Source organism: Hyperolius riggenbachi, chromosome 7 (assembly GCF_040937935.1).
Source record: "Hyperolius riggenbachi isolate aHypRig1 chromosome 7, aHypRig1.pri, whole genome shotgun sequence".
NCBI lineage: Eukaryota > Metazoa > Chordata > Amphibia > Anura > Hyperoliidae > Hyperolius > Hyperolius riggenbachi.
Genome location: NC_090652.1, coordinates 90,325,009 through 90,347,632, shown reverse-complemented (window position 1 = coordinate 90,347,632; position 22,624 = coordinate 90,325,009). Strand labels below are relative to the sequence as shown.

The 22,624-nt window shown below is 46.7% G+C and overlaps 1 protein-coding gene across 4 annotated transcripts in view; it reads right to left on the bottom strand.

The window, feature by feature from the left end:
- The window catches only part of LOC137524445 (hexosaminidase D-like), a 143,163-nt gene that overhangs the window by 104,730 nt on the left and 15,809 nt on the right, over window positions 1-22,624 (bottom strand). For 2 of the 4 annotated variants that reach the window (XM_068244309.1, XM_068244307.1), the window contains exons 2-3: window positions 8,628-8,775; window positions 8,378-8,451 (exon numbers count right to left, since the gene is read on the bottom strand). In XM_068244309.1, coding sequence (XP_068100410.1) covers window positions 8,378-8,451; window positions 8,628-8,701 — 148 coding nt within the window. In that variant the 5' untranslated portion in view covers window positions 8,702-8,775. Of the gene's footprint in view, window positions 1-3,842; window positions 4,379-8,377; window positions 8,452-8,627; window positions 8,776-22,624 lie in introns of those variants that run through there. The other 2 variants (XM_068244311.1, XM_068244312.1) reach the window with 2 other exon arrangements.

Here is a 22,624-nt window from a genome sequence, read left to right as displayed (position 1 = left end):
AGGATGGCTACACATAGGAAGCAGTTCTCATGCCCATGGTGGCGTCCCCCTCCGTTCTCTCCAAAATGCCCCCTGCAGCTACTTCCAGGTCGGGCAGTAGTGTGTAGGCGCTGGCTTGGCTTTGCGCGTCCTTGATCACATGGCTGGGAGTGTTCTGTGCATGTGCACGAGGTCATGTGCAGAGCACTTCCAGTCGTGGGTACATTCAAGGCATGCACAGCCGGGCCAGGGTCTGCACACTACTGCCCAATCTGGCCGACCCGGAACAATATGTTTCAGCTTTGGTATCCTCTAAAGTGGACCTGAACTCTTGCACAGGACAGAAGGAAAACAGTGAGAAATGCACCCTGTATGTATTTAGAGAGTTTACCCTGTCTAATTCCTCCTCATCTGTGTCTAATCACAAGTGTAATTTGATCTCTCAGCTGTGTCAGCTGGCCATCTCGGCAGAGCAGCTTATCGGTAAACACGGGATGTTAACAATATGTCTGCTTCCATGAAAGCAGGAAGTAGACACACTGCAGTTTATTGCTGGGTTTGTATCAGCTGTAACAAATAAATGTTTTTCTTTAAATGGCATTATGTTGTTGCTTCTCTTTTACAGCAGAGGGGAAGTCCTGAGTTCAGGTCCGCTTTTAAGTCTTGGGACAACATTTTTAACTAGCCTGTTTGCAAATAACGCCCTCTTGGTTGTCACAAATGCATTGACCTCACTGCCAAATTTGATAGAAACTTCCTGGGACACAGGGGCTACACAAATCGGTCACTTCAAAGGTTTAAGTAATCACAAAGTGTCTCTTCACATGTAAGCCAACATGAGCAATGAATAGGCCTACTCCCAGTATGATAGCACAGGATCTCTGGTGACTCACATTACCTTGTGATAGCAAGCTGCTCAGCAGTGTGTGTAAGGATGTGAGGTGGATTCCCCTATTGTGAATTTACTATACCATAAGGCCCCATTTCACAGCTTATTTGCCTATAAATAGCTTTGTTTTTTAATGCACAATTTCTTATATTAAAGGGATCCTGAGCAGTAAATGAAAACGAAATTTGGACTTACCTGGGGCTTCCGCCAGCCTCCTGTAGCCCGCAAGGTGCTCCAACATCCTCTTCTTCCCTCTCCTGGTCCCGCTGGCGTGTGCCAGTCATGTCATCACGCCGGTTGACAGACTGCGGCTGGCAGTTCTAGGGCCTCCTCCCACCGCGTCATCAATCCCGACTGTCTCCATGTCATGGAGACGCGGAGGAGGCCCTAGTGCTGCGCAGCCGCAATCGCGTCTATGCGCACTGAATAGCGGCGGCAATATGTGGCGGCCATATTGAGGGGGGGAATTGATAACCCGACCCGTTCGGAGGGGTCGGGACCCGGCCGGGGCTGGTATTACAGCGGGAGGCAAGGCGGAATGAATGGGAGGGCGTGGATGGCGTCCTCCGTAGATCAAGAATCTGAAAAGGTATTTAACTTTTTTCACTATTTTGACACGCTTAAGTCCTTTAAGATAATCCACAGTTTTATTTTATATTTAAAATCTACTTTTTAAGTTTTTACTGTTTTATTGTTTTTGCTCAATGACACATTAATTGAAGTATGCCAGAGCTAAATTCTATGAACTATTGAACCTTTTTATCTCTTTCCTGCTTTCAGAAGCCATTTTCTGTTAGGAAAGTCTTTTATAGTTGTAATTTCTTATCAGTGAGAGTCACACTGTAGTCTGAACCAGTCCTGACTCAGACAGGAACTGCCACTTGCATACCTGATGTTTAACTCTTTCAGACAAAGAAAGAAAAAAAGGAACACAGCATAGTTACTTGTTTGCTAGGCACTGTACATACACATGTCTATCTCATCATGTTACATGTCACCTCGGGTATCTTTTAAAGGATACCTGTAGCCACAGAGGAAACAAAAAAAGTTACACACTCATCTTAGAAGAGGGAAGGCTCTGAATCCTAAAGAGGGATCCAGAGCCTTCCCTTTTCTTAGGTGAGTATATACGGTAACTTTTTTTTTCTGGTAGCTACAGTCATCCTTTAAAGAGAGTCTGAAGCCTTCTAAAAATGCTCTTTGAAATTTGACATTTATCTTGAGCAATATCAACATAGCTAAAACGCTGCTGTCCCACGGCACAACCAGGGCTGTGGAGTCGGTACAAAAATCCACCGGCTCCGACTCCTCAGTTTAGGATTCAACCGACTCCTCGACTCAGACTCCTCTAATTTGCATATTACAATCATGTTGATTGAAAGTATGTAACATGAAATTCGTCTCTTAACTGCCAACGCTACAGCCATAGACTAAATTACAGGGGTTCTCAAACTGGGTGCCGCAGCACCCTGATGCGCCTTGGGCAACTTTTAGGGGTGCCTCGGCATGCATCCCGATCCTTTATGCAATACCATCAGGTAATGCAACCACACATTGATATACAATGTGGCTGCATTACCTGTTAGTTAACCTTTAGTCCCTGCAACCATGGTTGAAGTTGAACATGAGAGGAATCGGGGTGCCTAATAAGCATCACTAGCTACTTGGAGTGGGTCATCGCCTGATAAGGGTCATAACAGCATTTCGGTAGTTGTTTTTGCTGAGGGGTGCCTTGAAAAAATTTCAAAGCCATCAAGGGTGCCTTCACCCAAAAAAGTTTTGTAACCACTGGACTAAATCTAGTCCTTGGTAAGAGTACATGTAAAAGGTACAGACCGGAACAAAGAACATCTATCAGGCCCTAGGCAATGTAACTGTGGGTACATGTAAGAGTGATGTGCAGGTACTCTGCAGGGGAATGAGGCGATTCTTCCTCTATTACACATTCTTCATGCACAATCTGAACCAGGTTTATGGGTGATAGACAACATCTCTGTGTTCAATGTGCACAACATTCTCAGTGGATTCCCTGCAGCTCTGTGGGGAGTGCATATGTAGAGTATAGTACTACTGCAGTGTTCTCCCCAGGATTTTTTTCCAGCCGGGTGGCATGGAAAAGTAGCCGGGTGGCGTGCGACGGGGAAGTGCAGGACAAGTGCAACTCTGCTTACAGCATAGGGGGAGGATGAGGAGATGAGCCGATGTACCTGCTAGTGTCGGATGGACTATTTCCAACATGTTTAATCTGATTTTCAATCGATTTTCCGTTTACTTGGACATGTTGGAAATAGTCCATCTGACAGTAAATCTGTCAGAAAATTTAATCGTGTGTACCTAGCATTAGGGAGAAAGTATTTCAGATTATGGTGCTCAGGTTCCTTTAAAGCAGACCAGCACTCAGAACTTTCTCTCTTCTCTAAAAGATAAGCAACAATATAATACATTTTAATGGAAGACATTTCATTGTTACAGCTGATACAAATTCTACAATAAATCTGCACTGTTTCTACTTCCTCCTTTCAAGGAAGCAGACATTGTTAACCTCCTGTGCTTTCAAAATAGTTTATCTGCTATAGCAGTCAGGTGACACAGGGAAAAAAAACTACAAATTGTGATTAGACAAGAGGGGTAATTAGACAGGCCAGGCTCTATAAATACATGCAGGGTACATTTCACTGTTTTCCTTCTATGCAAGAGTTCAGGTCCACTTTGTTCATGCAGAGTGATTGTTGAAGGGGGAGGTGGAGCATTACTGACAGGATGCAAGCTGGGGGGTAGATACAGACACAGCAGGAGAGAAGATTGCTTTTTTTTTTTTAAACTTTACGTTTGGGACTCCGGAGCAGAAAAGAGCTGAGTGCAGAGGAGGCTGCCTTGGAAACACCCTGTCACTCTACATGCCCTGTAATGCTCGATCCTCCCCCGAACTGAACATAAAAGAAAAGCAAACGTCTGAGCTCTGAAGTTATATCACCTCTTCTAGCTGATTAGACCAGCAGCTCCTTATCTGAACGGCATTGTTATCTGCTGTCTGCGGGGATGGTGAATGAAGAAGTCGCTTCTGACTGACTGTCCCTGTTTGCAGAACGAACGCACATGGTCTCTCTCCTCGCATAACTTCTGCAGGCTGCTGAGAAAGATGTGTGGGCGTGCTTGCTTGGCTGCCTCTCTTTCCATTGGCCAGAGAGCTGCCAGCATAAAATAATGCCTGTTTCATTGGAGGGCGGGAGGCAGAGACGGAGCAGAGTTTCCAGCTAGATGCATGGTGCCGCCCCTTACAACCCGCCCAGCCAATCCCTGCTCCACTAGACCAAGACAGCGTGAGGTGACAGGCAGAGAAGCGCTCCTCAGCTCCTGCAGTGTACAGCGTCAGCTCTCCCTATTGTGCGAGAGCTGGACGCTGATTGCTAGCAGGCAATGGAGCGCTCCTGCCTGGGTTTTTTTGCAGCTGGGTGGGTGATTGACAGCTGGGCGGGGTCTGAAACCAGCCGGGCGGCCCGCCCACTTAATTGGCCCTGGGGAGAACACTGTACTGTGTAACAAAGTGAACCCGAGACAGATGAAATTAAAGTTTTATACATACTTGGGGCTTCCTCCAGCCCCCTTCAGGCTAATCAGTCCCTCGTTGTCCTCCTCCGCCACCTGGATCTTCTGCTATGAGTCCAGGTACTTGAGTCAGTCTTGCTTAGTTTGCATGCATACACTCCTCGTGGGGAGCGTACTACACCTGCGCAGCACTATTGCGCAGGTACAGAATGTTACTGGCTGTAGGAGCGGCACGTGGCTGGACTGCGCTGACTGGCTGAATTACCGGGACTCATAGCAGAAGATCCAGGTGGCGGAGGGGGACAGCGAGGGACTGATTAGCCTGAAGGGGGCTGGAAGAAGCCCCAGGTATGTATAACACTTTTCTTTTTATCCATCTCAGGTACCATTTAATTCGTAGTCACCAAACCAAATTTTATCAACATATCAAATTATTTGATTTCATGAGTAAAGAGAGTGCGTACATTTGCATAAATCAGAATCAACGCAGAATTATTTCCATCTCATTAACCATCTCTATTAGTGACACGGCTACACATCAGGCTTTATACTTACAGCATAGATGTTATTTAGTATATATAAGAGATTCCTGTGTACACATCATATATACTGTACAGTCACAATCAGATGTGTATATCTGACTTTAAAAATACGAGGACTGCTTTATTGAAGCAGCACAACTAACTAATTTTGATTGGTTCATTTCATTTTTGTGGACTAAGCACAGCTAATACTGTATGTATAATTTATGATGACTATTATCTGAGAAATAGAACATTTTATCATATTTTCTATTTTAATTACAGTTTAAATTCATTAGGAGTAGGAGTCGGTGCATTTTTTCTCCAGGCACCCAAAATTGCCCCAACTCCACAGCCCTGGGCACAACAATGTAATTAAACCCCTAAAATACCAGAGCAAAATTCCACGACTTTCCAACTCATGGATTTTGCTGCCCGGGGAGGCAGAGCTTAGCACAGTAGCTCTGCCTCCATAAGCGTCAATCTCCGCGTGGATCTCCGCCTCTCCCCGCCCCTCTCAGTGAAAGAAGACAGAGGGGCGGGGAGAGGCACCAATCAGCGGGGAGATCGACGCGAGTAGAGGCAGAGCTACAGCACAAAGCTCTGCCTCTACCAGGAAGAAATCCCAGCATTTAGCCCTGGAGAGTTGGAGGGTTTAATTACATTGTTATGCCGCGGGAATGCAGCGTTTTAGCTATGCTGATATTGCTCAAGATAACTGTCCAATAAAAAGAGCATTTTTAGAAGGCTCTCTTTAAGGCAGGCAAGCACCTTCAACTATTCAGCTAGATCTGCCGAGTGGAACGCTCGCAGGTTTGTTGTCGTTATAGGCCAACTTAAGTCAGGCATGTGTGTGGCTTTATTCATGGTACACATAATGCAATTTTCCAGCAGATTGAAGGTCGAATCGATTATTTCTGACAGGTCTGCTGATTTCACTTCTGATCGTTTTTGTATAGAAGTAATTGAAAAATCAATCAGAAAAATTGGGCTCGTCTGAAATAATCCTTTTGGCCATCAATCTGGCGACAAATTACATCTTGTTTACCAGGCATTAGTTTTGCTTCAGCTAACAACCCTTGAAGCGGTTGTCACACCAGACAATTGTTCTCCTCCTAAATACAGATTTGCAGAGATGAACCATTGTAGCGGAGATCTGGGAAGCATCGTGTAGTGGTGGATGTAATCTCTACAATCAACTTTGGATTTCGCTGGAGATTTATCTGGCAGAGTTTCAGCAAACATTAGTCTGCACCGTCTAAGAGCATTCTACAGATCAGAGATTGGTCAAAGGTCCCCATACAAAATGGAATCCAACAATCTAGCAAAATTCCCTAGAATTCTACTGTTGGCATGTATGTGTAATGTCTTATGATGAGCAACTCTATCCATTTGCCCATTGTTTTCTATAAACTATTATCTGAGTTTGGCCAGGCACTCACTACAGATCACTAATCGCAAACGCTCTGTGTTTTTGCTCGTGATTTATAGCGCTTTTAGAAGTGATTTTATTTTAGTGCGATTAAAAAATTAAAAAATTGGGTTCAGGTAGTAAAATCATTTTGTACGGCGATTAAAAAGCAATTTTGCAGCATTACTATTTTATGTATTGGATCAAAAATGCTGGAGGACCTGCGATTTCCGTATTGCAAACGCTCCTGCGGGTTTGCCCCCATTGACTTTCATTGCGTTTTTGGAATTGCCAGCAATTGTCAGCAAACCCAAAATACTGCTAAAATCACTGTGGTGGGCCATAGCCCTAAGTGTTTATACTGTACATGTGAGACAGGTCTTACAATGTCCTGCGAATAAACACATTGACTTACAGTAGTCAGAAAAGCTGCCGTATCTATCCTTCCCAATTTAACGGTTTGATTGGGGGCGAGGTGGATGTGAACGATGAACTAAATTGTCCAATGGGGTTACCTCATTATTCACTTGTGGCAATGGCACCGCATGTAGTGGAAACGGGCCCTTAAGGTAGTCATATATCAGGCAACTTAGCGGCCAATTGACCATCTGATTGATTATAATTGAATCGGATGAAAATCGGTACCATCAAGTGCATGCCCGACCGACAATGCGACCAATTTCAGGACGAAGTTGGTTGCATAAGTCGATCATGCATGTTGTAAGATGTTGAGCCGACTTGCTTAATCGAGTGTGCGGTGGTAATCGCGTGCAATTTCGTGATGGTCGACGAATGCGACAAAACCCCCATCGCTATCCCCCATTTGTTAAAGAGACACTTAAGCCTATGAAAAAAAATTAGGTTTTACTCACCTGGGGCGGAGGATCCATGAGTGACTGCGAGGGCACTGGACAGCAGCAGGAGGTTGGTAGAAGCCCCAGGTGAGTAAAACATTTTTTTCATAGGTTTAAGTTCCACTTTAAGTGTCCCCCCCTGGTACCCCGTGCATGTTATACATTACCTGTCCATGGCCTCCGCTGCTCCAGGGGAATCTGCTCTACATACACGCGTGCCCAACGTGGTTTTCTAGTAAGGGCGCTTATATGACATCAGACGTCATACACCTGGCCATGTTTCTAGGCAACCACGTGGCGCGTGTGTATGAAGAATAGAGTGTGCCCATAGGTAGCGGGGACAAGCAATGTATAACATGCACTGGTCACACTTAACATTAGAGGGATATCGTTGGGTCGGCGATGCGGCATGACAAGGCCGATTTAGGATCGATTTCAGCATGAAATTGATTGGGAATCAGCCTGCAGTGTATGGGCAGCTCACAGATCTCTCTTTCTCCAACCATGTTCGATTAGGGAGAGATTTGTCTCTTGGTTGAATCTGCTTATCAGGGTCAGGCCAAAGGCAGAGGCAAGAGAGGCTCCCGCCTCAGGGTGCAGTGTAGGAGGGGCGCACAACTCACTCAGCTATCATTCCCCTATTGTGTTTGCAGCAGAGAGAAATAAGAAATGGGGATACATGGCAATGACTGCAAGCCAGATAACTAAAGATTAAGCTGTTGGGGGGCCCCGGGGCACCTCTTAGTCTAATAGCAATCAGTGTGTGACGGCTGAGGTGGGAGGAATGGAGGGGCGCAGTTTGGTGTCTCAGCCTTGGGTGCTGGAGGACCTTGTCCTTGTCCCGGTTCTGCTGCTCATCATCGCTAGATATATGGCTACCTTGACTGTAAGGCCTTTTGGCCAGGGCTCTCTTCCCCTTTTGTCTCACAATGCTGTGTAATCTGTGTGCATACCTCCCACCCATGTAAAAAGCTGTAGTTGATTTGTTTATTACATCAGCAGCAATCCACCATTGTTTTGGATTAACTATTGTATTGTTTACTTTGTATTATTATACCCTGTATGCTGTTGTACAGCGACACGGAACATGCCAGCGCTATATAAATTATTAATAATGATAATATCACCATGCAAGTTTATATAAAGAGCAATAGTAAAGTAGGGAAGGATAACTTACGAATGCAACAACAGTGACTGGAACTCGTTTCATAACTTCTACAATTTCCTGTGATACCAGATGACCGGCAGTATCTGAAGACAACCATAAAGTCGTTTAGCCAATCTGGCTAGATTAGGTTACCGACATCTCATGACTATGGGCACCTCACCCTGTAACCGTTAAACTTTGCTAGAAGAAGAGCAAGTGACCACAGTTACCCCCTTGCCTGCCTCAAAAACATAGCTCTGGCTGTGCCATCACCACTTACCCTCCACAAATGTCATGCCCTGTCCATCCTGGCACCCGGGTGTCCCTCAGCCTATCAGCCTTGTGGGTCTTCATGCGATATGGAGTCTGTACATTACACCATCACAGACTGCCTTCTGGGTGATGCTTGGTCTGCCTAGTCATTCCAGCTGAAGGAAACAGAGAAAATGTATGGTTAATTACAGGCGGAACCCTGCCAAATCTGTGCTCAGCATTTTCCTGGAACAAGGCACAGTGAATTGTGGGAGGTGGAGAAGTAAGAGGTACAGCCTGAATCCCAGGCAGCTCTGATGCCATGCTGCCAATTAAATCTAGCTTCAGGACATCACCATGGTCCCCGCGTTCAGCACGACTCGCAATGAGGAATAAACACTACATTGCATGTGAGCCAAGTGCTAAATAGGGATTTCCTTCCTCCAGCTAGTGCCTTGTGTAGAGAGACCACTGTAATTTCAGTTCATACTGCGCATTTGCGGAGATCAGGCCTATAAAAAGCGCTAACCTACAGAAATCAATAGGAAATATTAGCTGCATTCCCGGGATTAAAGTGACCCCGTGTCAAAAATGTGTCTAGTAAGGTAAAAGCATGTACAGATAGGAAGAGCCGTAATACGACTTGCCAGCTCTCAGCTTTTTTTTTTTTTTTTTTGTTTTTTCGCTCAAGCTTTTACATTTGTGTTTGAAGTCACCGACTTCTGAAGCATGGTCACAGGAAGTGGAATTATTTGTTGGACACAATAGAGTAGAAGGCACCCGAGGTAGATCAAACAGTGAGCCATATGACTATAAGGCTATTCCATATTAGTAACTCTGTAATTGATAGTAAGTTAGTGGATTTACTATTATAGTTACTAATATTGAATAGCCATATGGTCATACACCTCACTGTTTGATCTACTTTGGGCGCCTCCTACCCTACTGTGTCTTCCTTACTCTCCCCGACCAGGGAATCTCACCTCTACAGGTGGTGTTTTTCTAAAGGAGATGTGCCCTTCACCCAACTCCCAAGCCTTGTTCACATCTAAAATCGAAATTGCAAACGCAAGCGTTTTGCGATTTTGTGCAAATTTTTTTAAGCACCTCCCGGCGCTTGCTTGCGCGCTGCGTTTTTTAAAAGCGCTTTTCTAAAGCGTTATTGCAGAGCAAAATTTTTAGTCACTCCCTGACGCAAGTCATAGAAGTGAACTCTTTGACCCGCAAATGAATAAATACAATGTATTTATTCTTAAAATCGCGAACGCAATTGCCATACAAAGTGAATTTGTGAGCGTTTAGCGCTCTTCCTATACCTTCCATTTTACCAAAATTGGAGCGCAAAGCGAGCGAAACGCGCCGATATGCGCCTCTCATTGAGATTCATTGCATAAGTGTTTTGTGGGCAATTTTGAAAAATCGCCTGCGCTTGAAAAATGGTCGAAAAACCCTAGATGTGAACGAGCCCTTACAAGCCCAAGTGGGGATGGTACTTTCCCACATGCGGATTGGAGTGGTTGCCTTTGATGCAACCTAGCCTTGTGAGTATATCTGATTTCTGTTTTACACCTCACCTGGAAATATACAATAATACACCAGATCGGGCTCCCAGGGTCCCTCTGTCGTTTTATCTCCTCGAAAAACTCTCATCTGGAATTATTTGTTGTTTAGCATTTGCCTTCCTCAGAGAATGTTAGAGTGACTGATGGTTCCCTGAAATGTTTGTCCTGCTTCCAACTAACATTGTTACATGGCTGGTTTAAAGGGAACCCGAGTTGAGAGGGATATGAAGGCTGACATGTTTATTTCCTTTTAAATAATGCACATTGCCTGGCTGTCCTGCTGATCCTCTGCCTCTCCTCTAAGCCATAGACCTTGAACAAGCATGCAGATTAGATGTTTATGACAAATCTGACAAAAGTAGCTGCATGCTTGTTTCAGGTGTGAGATTTAGACCTACTGACCAGAAAGATCAGCAGGACAGCCAGGCAACTGGTATTGTTTAAAAGGAAATAAATATGGCAGCTTCCATAGGTCTCACAACTAAAAAAAAAAAAAGAGGGGGGGGGGGCAGAAATGGGTTGCAAAAAGGACCAAGACAAATACTTTCTACGTAGGAGTTTGATGAAGTTATGCTGGCCAGACACTATAACACATTTCAGTAGAGCAGATATTAGATTTAGCAAAGAGGAGGAAAGGTCCGCTGGCAATCAAATTTATTTAATCAATGTGAAATTTTGACCAAGTGCCTAAGCACTCGAATTTGTGATTTAAAGGAATACTGTAGGGGGTCGGGGGAAAATGAGTTGAACTTACTCGGGGCTTATAACGGTCCCCCGCAGACATCCTGTGCCCGCGCAGCCACTCACTGATGCTCCGGCCCCGCCTCCGGTTCACTTCTGGAATTTCAGACTTTAAAGTCTGAAAACCACTGCGCCTGCGTTGCCGTGTCCTCGCTCCTGCTGATGTCACCAGGAGCGTACTGCGCAGTCACTGATCATACTGGGCCTGCACAGTACGTTCCTGGTGACATCAGCAGGATTGAGGACACAGCAACGCAGGCGCAGTGGTTTTCAGACTTTAAAGTCTGAAATTATAAGTGAACCGGAGGCGGAGCCGGAGCATTGGGGAGTGGCTGCACGGGCACAGGATGTCTGCGGGGGACCGTTAGAAGCCCCGGGTAAGTTCAACTCATTTTCCCCCGACCCCCTACAGTATCCCTTTAAATGAGCATTAATTACTGCAGGTGTCCGGCGGGGACATAAGGGGTTATTTACCCATAAATCCACGTCCTCCGTGCGCTCCAAATAGCTTGCACGCGTCCTATTGGACGTATTGCAAAAGCCGCACTTCCCCCTTCCAGCTTGCAGTAATTAATGCTCATTTAAATCACAAATTCGAGTGCTTAGGCACTCTAATTTACTTGTGAGAGCATCCCTTAGGCCCCGTTCACACTGCACGCCTTTCCAGCCGCGTTTTGGAAACGCGTGCAGGTGGCCGACACGCACAACATCAGACATTGCATAGAGTGCAATGTCTGATGTTTACACTGCATGCGTTCCGGACCTGTGCGGTCCGGGAACGCATGCTGCACGCATTTTTTGTAAAAACGCGTGGCTGTCCCATTCACTTTTCAGTGATGGGATCAGCCACGCAACGCACGTTTGTACGCGTTGTGTTCCGCGTGCGTGCCTGTCCGCGTTTGTGATGTGAACGGGGCCTAAAAGGTGAGTGCAGGGCACCGATAGCCTTAGTACCACAGAGACCATTTGCAAATAGAACTCTCCACTTTATTGCAAATAATTTTCACAGTATGTGAGCGACTGTCTATAAGTGACACAACAGTACAAGCTACAGGCAATCATTAGACAACCAGATGTCCCCACAGTCTATCAAATAGCCCTCTTCTTACCAGTAATGAAAGTTATAGTCCAATAATAAAAGCCCAAGTCTCAGTCTAAATATCATGTGTCATCTACATCACAGCAACAGACACTGGCCTCGAGCAGTTTCGGGCTCTCAAGTGCACAATTTCTTGGCTTGAAGATTGACAGGTCACCCGAAACAGCTCTAGGCCAGCATCATTAGTGGTAACAAGAGTGCTATTTGGTGGAGAGAGAGAGTGTGTGTGTGTGTGTGTGTGTGTGTGTGTGTGTGTGTGTGTGTGTGTGTGTGTGTGTGTGTGTGTGTGTGTGTGTGTGTGTGTGTGTGTGTGTGTGTGTGTGTGTGTGTGTGTGTGTGTGTGTGTGTGTGTGTGTGTGTGTGTGTGTGTGTGTGTGTGTGTGTGTGTGTGTGTGTGTGTGTGTGTGTGTGTGTGTGTGTGTGTGTGTGTGTGTGTGTGTGTGTGTGTGTGTGTGTGTGTGTGTGTGTGTGTGTGTGTGTGTGTATCACACAGTGGCTTGCAAAAGTATTCGGCCCCCTTGAAGTTTTCCACATTTTGTCACATTACTGCCACAAACGTGAATCAATTTTATTGGAATTTCACATGAAAGACCAATACAAAGCGGTGTACAAATGAGAAGTGAAACAAAAATCATACATGGGGCCTGATTCACAAAGCGGTGCGAACTTTTTCGCGGACTTTTGCGCACGCAATTTGCCACGATTCGCGCGAATCACAGCAAATTGCGTGCGCAAAAGTCCGCAATCGCACGAATCGCGGCAAATTGCGCGCGCAAAAGTCCGCAAAAAAGTTTGCACCGCTTTGTGAATCAGGCCCATGATTCCAAACATTTTTTACAAATCAATAACTGCAAAGTGGGGTGTGCGTAAGTAGTCAGACCCCTTTGGTCTGAGTGCAGTCAGTTGCCCATAGACATTGCCTGATGAGTGCTAATGACTAAATAGAGTAAACCTGTGTGTAATCTAATGTCAGTACAAATACAGCTGCTCTGTGACGACCTCAGAGGTTGTCTAAGAGAATATTGGGAGCAACAACACCATGAAGTCCAAAGAATACACCAGACAGGTCAGGAATAAAAGTTATTGAGAAATTTAAAGCAGGCTTAGGCTACAAAAAGATTTCCAAAGCCTTGAACATCCCAGGGAGCACTGTTCAAACGATCATTCAGAAATGGAAGGAGTATGGCACAACTGTAAGCCTACCAAGACAAGGCCGTCCACCTAAACTTACAGGCCGAACAAGGAGAGCGCTGATCAGAAATGCAGTTAAGAGGCCCATGGTGACTCTGGACGAAATGCAGAGATCTACAGCTCAGGCGGGTGAAATCTGTCCATAGGACAACTATTAGTCGTGCACTGTACAAAGTTGGCATTTATGGAAGAGTGGCAAGAAGAAAGCCATTGTTAACAGAAAAGCATAAGAAGTCCTGTTTGCAGTTTGCCACAAGCCATGTGGGGGACACAGCAAACATGTGGAAGAAGGTGCTCAGATGAGACCAAAACTGAACTTTTTGGCCAAAATGCAAAAACGCTGTGTGGTGGAAAACTAACACTGCACGTCACTCTGAACACACCATCCCCACTGTCAAATATGGTGGTGGCAGTATCATGCTCTTGGGGTGCTTCTCTTCAGCAGGGACAGGGAAGCTGGTCAGAGTTGTTGGGGAGATGGATGGAGCCAAATACAGGGCAATCTTGGAAGAAAACCTCTTGGAGTCTGCAAAAGACTTGAGACTGTGGCGGAGGTTCACCTTCCAGCAGGACAATGACCCTAAATATAAAGCCAGGGCAACAATGGAATGGTTTAAAACAAAACATATCCATGTGTTATAATGGCCCAGTCAAGGTCCAGATCTAAATCCAATCGGAAATCTGTGGCAAGATCTGAAAACTGCTGTTCACAAACGTTGTCCATCTAATCTGACTGAGCTGGAGCTGTTTTGCAAAGAAGAATCGGCAAGGATTTCAGTCTCTAGATGTGCAAAGCTGGAAAAGACATACCCTAAAAGACTGGCAGCTGTAATTGCAGCAAAAGGTGGTTCTACAAAGTATTGACTGAGGGGGGCTGAATAATTACGCACACCCCACTTTGCAGTTATTTATTTGTAAAAAATGTTTGGAATCATGTACAGTATGATTTTCATTTCACTTCTCCCATGTACACCACTTCGTATTGGTCTTTCACATGGAATTCCAATAATATTGATTCATGTTTGTGGCAGTAATGTGGCAAAATGTGGAAAACTTCAAGGGGGCTGAATACTTTTGCAAGCTTCTGTATGTATATATACACATACATACGTGCAAGAAGGCCATCAGGCTATCCGAGCAGAAAAGAGTTTCAGCACTTCGAAACAAGCTGCCAGTGTAATCCAGCCCTTAGTCAGAAACCTCTGATCTGCATGCTTGTTCAGGCTTTATGGCTAAAGGTATTAGAGGCAGAGGATCAGCAGGACAGCCAGGCAACTGGTATTTTTTAGAAGGGGAAAAAAATGTCAGTCTCCGTATCCCTCTCACTTCAGATAGTAAGCTGTGGTTGTGACTGAAAATACGGACATTCTCTTTTCCCAAAAGAATACGATTAATAGAAACTGGTAAAGTGGCAATTGGGGCACTATAGGCTCAGATGTTCTGGCTCCCTACACTTCACCCTCCATGAACCTATAGACCCCACCAAACCGCACCACTAGTGTGCTGGCTGTCCCAGCTTCACTTCTCCCTTACTTGCTTTGCCTGCCATTGGTAGCTACGGGTACATCTAATTAGTATTATATAGCCAGAGGTACCCACAGTATTAAGTTGCCACCGACTGAAGGGAAATCCCATCACTGGAATGCCGAGAGGTGGGTGAGTAGTCTGTCATTTACACTCTCAACAGGACTCTGCATAGGGAAGGAGGAAGAGAGGCACATGGGAAGGAGAGTGTGCAGCTTTTTCCATCAGGCGCCTGTAGGCACGTGTCTTAAAGAGACACTGAAGCGAGAATAAATCTCGCTTCAGTGCTTATATATTCAGCAGGGGCATGTGTGCCCCTGCTAAAACTCCGATATCCCGCGGCTAAACGGGGGTCCCTTACCCCCCAAATCCCCCCCCTGCAAAATCTACGACCAACTTGGTCGTAGATTTTGCTGCTGTTGAGGCAGGGCTAACGCCTGCAGCCCTGCCTCTCAGCGCGTCTATCAGCGGCGCATCGCCGCCTCTCCCCCGCCCCTTTCAGCGAAGGAAGACAGAGGGGCGGGGCAGAGGCGGAGATACGCGCTGACAGACGCGCGTGAGGCAGGGCTGCAGCGGTTAGCCCTGCCTCAATGCGGAAGAGATCCCCCGCTGCACGGAGGGGATTTGGGAGGTAAGGGACCCCCGTTTAGCCGCGGGATAGCGGCGTTTTAGCAGGGGCACACATGCCCGTGCGGAATATAAGCACTGAAGCGAGATTTATTCTCGCTTCAGTGTCTCTTTAAGTGCCTGATGGTAAATCCGGCCCTGGTGGCAAAAAACAACTTTTGTGAGATACAAAATAGAAATTGCCATGACCAGTTCTCCCATAGACATGCACCCAAGGGCAGGTAGCAAAGCTAACTTACAGTGAAACTACAGTCTGGTACAGAGCTGGATCATCCACAAGGCAATACTAGGCAGTTGCCTAGGGTCTGAAGCAACTCTAGGGGCCCGGTGGGTGCTAGCCCCCACCAAATATTACTAAAAAAAAGCCACATAGACATCAGTGGTGGGCAAAAACTGATATCTTGCCTAGGGCCCCAAATCATCTTAAACCATTTCTGGTCTGATATAACATACAGTTACAAACCTCCTAACTCTTTATGGACTATACAGTAATATCCACCTGTGACCTAAAAGTAATGTCCTCACTTTCCCCACCAACTTGGTGACATTCAGCTAGTGTGTAAGCTGCCATTTAACACAACACATTTTATGTAGTATAATATTTATTTCCATCAGTAAACATCATTTTTTAGGGTAGGTTCATACTAGCCTGCATGTTTTTTTCTACTGGTGTCCATTGTTGTGATGGAACACAAAGTCCAGGGCCGGCGCTACCATAGAGGCAAAGGGGCAACTGCCCCGGGGCCCCGACCTCTGCTGAGGCCCCCGCAGCGCCGACCCTGCAAGTATAATAGCTATAATTACCTATTGGTCCCGGCGGGTGAGCGGACGGGCAGTGGCTGCACTTTGAGACCCGTTGTCTCCCTCCCACTCTATGACCCGTCCCGTCATGTGTAAACACGTGCCGGGTCATAGAGTAGGAGGGAGACAGAGTGTCTCAAAGTGCAGCCACTGCCCGTCCACTCACCCGCCGGGACTAATAGGTAATTATGGCTATTAAACTTGCATACTTGCAGGGCCCAGGGAGCAGAGGGGTAATGGCCGGGGGGGGGGGAGGAGAGAAGCCACTTAAACCCCAAACTCCCAACCTATGCGATTATTTTTAGACATTGGACAGATAGCATCACGACATATAGACACTAGGGCTGGGGCTACAATAGAGGGAAAGGGAGCAATTGCCCCAGAGTCCGTAGGGGACCCCTATGTGTCCCCCATCATCAACCCTCTCAAGTTCACCCTGCGGCCGCCAGGTACTGAACATGGGCATCTGATGGAATACTGTTTTTTTGTTTTTTTTTATCAGACATTCCGTACTGGTCTTTGAAGTCTTCACACAGCAGCAGTGACAGCTCCCTGCCTCCCTTCTCCCTATACTTCCATGTTAAAAATAATCTTTTTTTTTCCCATTAATGAACTCAGAACACTTTGGAGTCGAGCCAAGATGAGTAAAGTTGTCAGGACCTGGAGGGGGAGCAAAAGCTTTCAAGGAGGGTTGGCATTGGGCTTGGGACCTCTGGGGGAGTTTGTCTGCTGTGGCAAGGGGGGGGGGGGGGGGTGTTAGTGTTGGGAGGGCTACTTTTGCCCCGGGGCCCTGTTATAGCCAGAACCGGCCTTGATAGACACAAAATGTTCTGCTAAGAACAAGAGGACAATGGGGTCAGTGGATTCAATGTCACCATCCACAGAACAATCCAGTCATGGTGTGAACCTGACCTAAAATTGCACAGCTTTCTTTTTGTGCCTTGCAACAAGTGACTGTGATGCTATCTTGTCTTCAACTGATAAGAGAGCAATCTGCAGCCTGGAGAGCTCCCTGCTGTAACTCAGCCAGCCACTTAAAGGGAAGGTCCAAGCAAAAAAAAAAAATGAGATTCACTTACCTGGGGCTTCTACCAGCCCCATGCAGCCATCCTGTGCCCTCGTAGTCACTCACTGCTGCTCCAGTCCCCCGCTGGCAGCTTTCTGACCTCGGAGGTCAGGGCCAAATTGCGTACATTTTTACACATTCCCGCTAGTGCAGGAACATTAACACATACATTTTTACGCGTTAGTGGTGAAACGCGTACATTTTTGTTCCTGCACTAGCTGGAATGCGTAAAAATGTATGCAATGTGGCCCTGACCTCCGAGGTCAGAAAGCTGCCAGCGGGGAACTGGAGCAGCAGTGAGTGACTACGAGGGCACAGGATGGCTACATGGGGCTGGTAGAAGCCCCAGGTAAGTGAATCTCATTTTTTTTTTTTGCTTGAACCTTCCCTTTAAAGCGGACCTGAACTCAAAACTTCCTCTCGGCTCTAAAGGAAAAACATTTCTTTGATACAGCTGATAGAAGTCCTGTAATAAATCTGCAGTGTGTCTACTTCCTGCTTTCAAGGAAGCAGGTATATTGTTAACATTCTGTGTTTACAAATTAGCTGCTCTGTCGAGGCAGCCATGTGAAAAAGCAGAGGGATCAAATTACAATTTGTGATTAGTCACAGATGAGGGGGAATAAGACAGGCTAAATTCTCTAAATAGATACAGGGTGCATTGCTCGGTTTTCCTTCTGTCCTGTACAAGAGTTCAGGTCCACTTTAAGGTTGCCACACATCTATCGACTTAGCGACCGATTGACCATCCGATTCGATAATTATTATGGAATTAGATGAAAATCGGTGCTTCCAAGAGCATGCCCGATTGACGATGCAACCAATTTATCGGACATACTGCAAGATGTTGGGCCGTTTTGGACGATCGGGTGCGCTACGGTAACAGCGAGCAATATTGGGACGCGTGACGAAAACCCCGGCGCTGTCCCCTCTAATGTCAATGGTACCCCTCCTGCCGGATGCACTATACTTTGCCTGTCCGACGCTGGCTCCGGGCTCCTTCTGCAACCCGCATACACGCGCCCAACGTGGTTGCCAGAGTAACGTGGGCGGGTGTTTGACATCACACACCCGGCCATGTATATGCCAGCAACCCTGTGGGGCACGTGTATGCGGATTGCAGATGGAGCCCAGAGCCAGCGGCATTAGGGGGACAACGTGGCGGCGGATACGGCATCATGAAATTGATCGGGAACCAGCCTGCAGTGTATGGGCAGCCGACAGATCTCTGTAATCAGAATCAATTAGAGAGAGATCTGTCTCTTGGTCAAATCTACCCATCATCTCTAGATGTATGGCTACCTTTAGGCACCTTGCACACTGGCATTGGTAACCTGTGTTGCGCTACCCTTTCTTACCGCAAGTGCAATGTAAGTCTATGGAGCCTTGCAGAGTTATTGTAGTGCTGTGCAATGTGCCAGAAGCATCCGATCTGATGCAAAGTCTGCATCTGCAGCATGTTACCGCTTGATGTCCACAGCGACAAAGGTAAATCAAGTCAAATGGCGATGCAGGTTTTTTTTTTTTTTTTAAATGTCCGTGACAACGGTGTGCATGCGTGGACACCAATTTACTTGTGATGTCTATTTTGTCAGCTAGCTACAAATGGGCCTTTTGCAGTCGAAAGTATGGCTGCAGAACAGTCATGGGGGTGACATGCGCCGCAAAATCAAAATAGCAATGCTACCATATAGTGCTCTCACTAGACACAGGAAGTGAGCAGTAGAGAGCTGTTTGTAAAGGGTTGTTTGCAGCCAATTTCCTCATAAATACAGTATAGGGCTGGTTTAGACGGACGTTCGGAGGCGTTGCGTTCGTTGGCGTCGCGGTTGAGATGCGTTCGGGCTTTCAGCAGCGTTCGCATTGCGTTCGGATGCGGTCACGTTTTTTCTTCCCCTAGGGGGACATTACCCGTCGCGGTTAACCGCCTCTGGAAGCTACAGGTAGCTTCCAGGGGCTCCTTGAACGCCAGGGAAAATCGGGACCCGAACGCCGCGTTCGTGTAAACGCGCATGAAAGCTTGGTACAAACGCTAACATTCACTTGAATGTGAGCGTTTAACGCCAAGCCCAGAACGCTGGCGGTAAACGCTGCACAAGCGTCCGTCTGAACCAGCCCTAAGGGAGGTGCCTGCAACTGATGAAATATGCGATGCAGTGCGGCAGGATCATAGCACTGCATTCGCACAGATCCAGTGTAAAACAAGGCAAAAGGCTCGTACACACAGAGAAAAATATCGGTCAAAACGAACGATTGAGGGCATATTCCCAGTGGGACGTTGCGTTGTAATGTGACGTTAAAGTCGCAACGCAGCATTACAACGCAAGGCAAAAAAAATGGGTGGTAATGCACATTAACGCTGCATTACCATGGCATACAGGCAATTAAAAGTATGTCTCTCTGTATCTGTTTAACGTGTGCGTTTAGAGGTAACTCACTGCAAGCAGTGAGTTACCATAACGCAATATTTACAACGAGACGTTAACGTCGCACTGTAAATGTCGCATAGGCTTAACATTACAGTGCATTACCCTGCGTTATAATGACTTTATAACACAGGACAATAATGTCCCACTGTGAATGCGACCGAACAACTTGTTCAGTTATCGTTTGAAAAATTTAAAAGCACAAACGATGGCTTAAAGGAACGATAAAAGAATGACCCAAGATGGTGCTCGGGCATGATGGATAACCGCCATGATGGATAACCTATGCTTCATAGTCAGCAGTATGTACAGAGCTGCAAATGATTTTTAAACGATGTCTCTACTAAAGGACCCCATTGATTAACGATCGTTTGGTATTTCGTTTACAGTCTTCTGCTGTCGTTCACATCACTTTATTATCTTCTGTATTGATCTTGGAATGATCGTTCATGTCACACAATTTTGTCTGGCCGTGTACATAGCATAAAACTAATAACCCTTTTAGGTTTATTAAGGGACATCCGAAGCGAAAATAAACTAATGAAACAAACGATTGTATCTATCTTCCTTCTCCTAAAAATGACTTTTTAATATATTCCACAGTTTTATTTTAACCTCCCCGGCGTTCTATTGAGATCGCCAGGGCGGCTGCGGGAGGGTTTTTTTTTAATAAAAAAAAAAACTATTTCATGCAGCCAACTGAAAGTTGGCCGCATGAAAGCCCACTAGAGGGCGCTCCGGAGGCGTTCTTCCGATCGCCTCCGGCGCCCATAATAAACAAGGAAGGCCGCAATGAGCGGCCTTCCTTGTTTTGCTTAGATCGTCGCCATGGCGACGAGCGGAGTGACGTCATGGACGTCAGCCGACGTCCTGACGTCAGCCGCCTCCGATCCAGCCCTTAGCGCTGGCCGGAACTTTTTGTTCCGGCTGCGCAGGGCTCAGGCGGCTAGGGGGGCCCTCTTTCGCCGCTGCTCGCGGCGAATCGCCGCAGAGCGGCGGCGATCAGGCAGCACACGCGGCTGGCAAAGTGCCGGCTGCGTGTGCTGCACTTTATTTGATAAAAATCGGCCCAGCAGGGCCTGAGCGGCAGCCTCCGGCGGTGATGGACGAGCTGAGCTCGTCCATACCGCTCAGGAGGTTAAGTTTAAATCTACTTTTTAAGTTTTAACTGTTTTATTCTTTTTGCTCAATGACACATTCATTAAAGTATGCCAGAGCAAAAACCTATGAACTATTGACCCCTTTTATCTCTTTCCTGCTCTCAGAAGCCATTTTCTGCTAGGAAAGTGTTTTATAGTTGGAATTTCATATCAGTGAGGGTCACACTGTAGTCACTTCCTGGCTGTCCTGTCCGGACTAAGTCAGCCACTTACATACCTGATATTTAACTCTTTCAGACAGAGAAAGAAAAAAGGAACACAGCATAGTTATTAGTGTGCATGGCACTGTACATACCTATGTCTATCTCATCCTGTCACACGTTACTTTGGGTATCCTTTAAACACAAGACCTTAACCCCCCTGGCGGTCTAAAAAATTCCGCCAGGAGGCAGCGCAGCAGTTGTTTTTTTTTTAAATCATGTAGCGAGCCCAGGGCTCGCTACATGATAGCCGCTGCTCAGCGGCATCCCCCCGCCCGCTTCGATCGCGGGATTTCCTGGAAGGCTTGACCAGTGTTCTCCCCAGAATTTTTTTCCAGCCGGGTGGCATGAAAAAGTAGCCGGGTGGCATGAAAAAGTAGTCGGGTGGGGCAATCTGAGAGAATGAAGGGCTGGTGCTTGTTTACGCAACTCTGCATATAGTATAGGAGGAGGTGAGCCGATGACAGCCGGGCGCTCACCAAAATTAGCCAGGTGGAGCACCCGGCTAAAAGAGCCTGGGGAGAACACTGGGCTTCCCCCGTTGCCATGGCGACAGGCAGGATGACGTCACCGACGTCGGGACGAGATTGGGAGTCCCGATCCACCCCTCAGCGCTGCCTGGCACTGATTGGCAGCGCACGGGGTCTGGGGGGGGGGGGGGCGGCGCGACGGATAGAGGCGATCGAGCGCAGGGCGGCGGCGATCGGTGTGCTGACGCAGCTAGCTAAGTGCTAGCTGCGTGCAGCAAAAAAAATTAAGCAAATCGGCCCAGCAGGGCCTTAGAAAACCTCCGGGGTTACCGCCAAGGAGGTTAAAGGGAACCCGAGGTGAGAGACATACGGATTGGAAGCGGATATTTATTTTCTTTTAAACATGGTACATTGATTGGCTGTCCTGCTGATCCACTGCATACGCACCTTTGATTGATGTCGTCTGCGAACCGAACCCCTTGGGTGATATCGGGTTGGGCTGTACAGATGCCTTATAACTGACGACTAGGCATGAACAATGAGATGCAAATATCTTATGTTCATGCAGGGTTATGTAAATTTGTATGTAAATATATGCACCTTGAAAATAACCCAATCAGTTTAAACCTGGGTGGGACTTGATTAGTCCATTTTCAAGCTGCATACATTTGCATACAAACTGGCATACTCCTGCATGAATTTGGAAATATTTGCATCTTATTGATCATCCCTACTGTCAATGCGCTCTGTTGCTATGCAGGGGGGGTGGATGGAGCGGCGCGTACGTGACGTCATGCGGCAGGAGGGAGAGTGGATGCACAATGAAGTTGGCCGTCGCTCGGCCAAGTTGATCCAATGGGTTGATAGCTTGCCGGGTGGCGGTCTTGGGGTGACTGTACACATGCCTAACGGCTGAGGCGGTCATTATCGGCCACCTCAACCGTCTTTAGTCATGCTGTGTACGGAGTTGTAGACTTTTAGCTACAGATCCTGAACAAGCATGCAGATCAGATGTTTCTGACAAGATTAGCTGCTAGCCTGTGTCAGGTGTGTGATTCAGACACTACTGATGCCAGAAAGATCAGCAGGAATGCCAGGCAGGTGGTATTGCTTAAAAGGAAATAAATATGGCCGCCTCCATATCTCTCTCACCTGGTG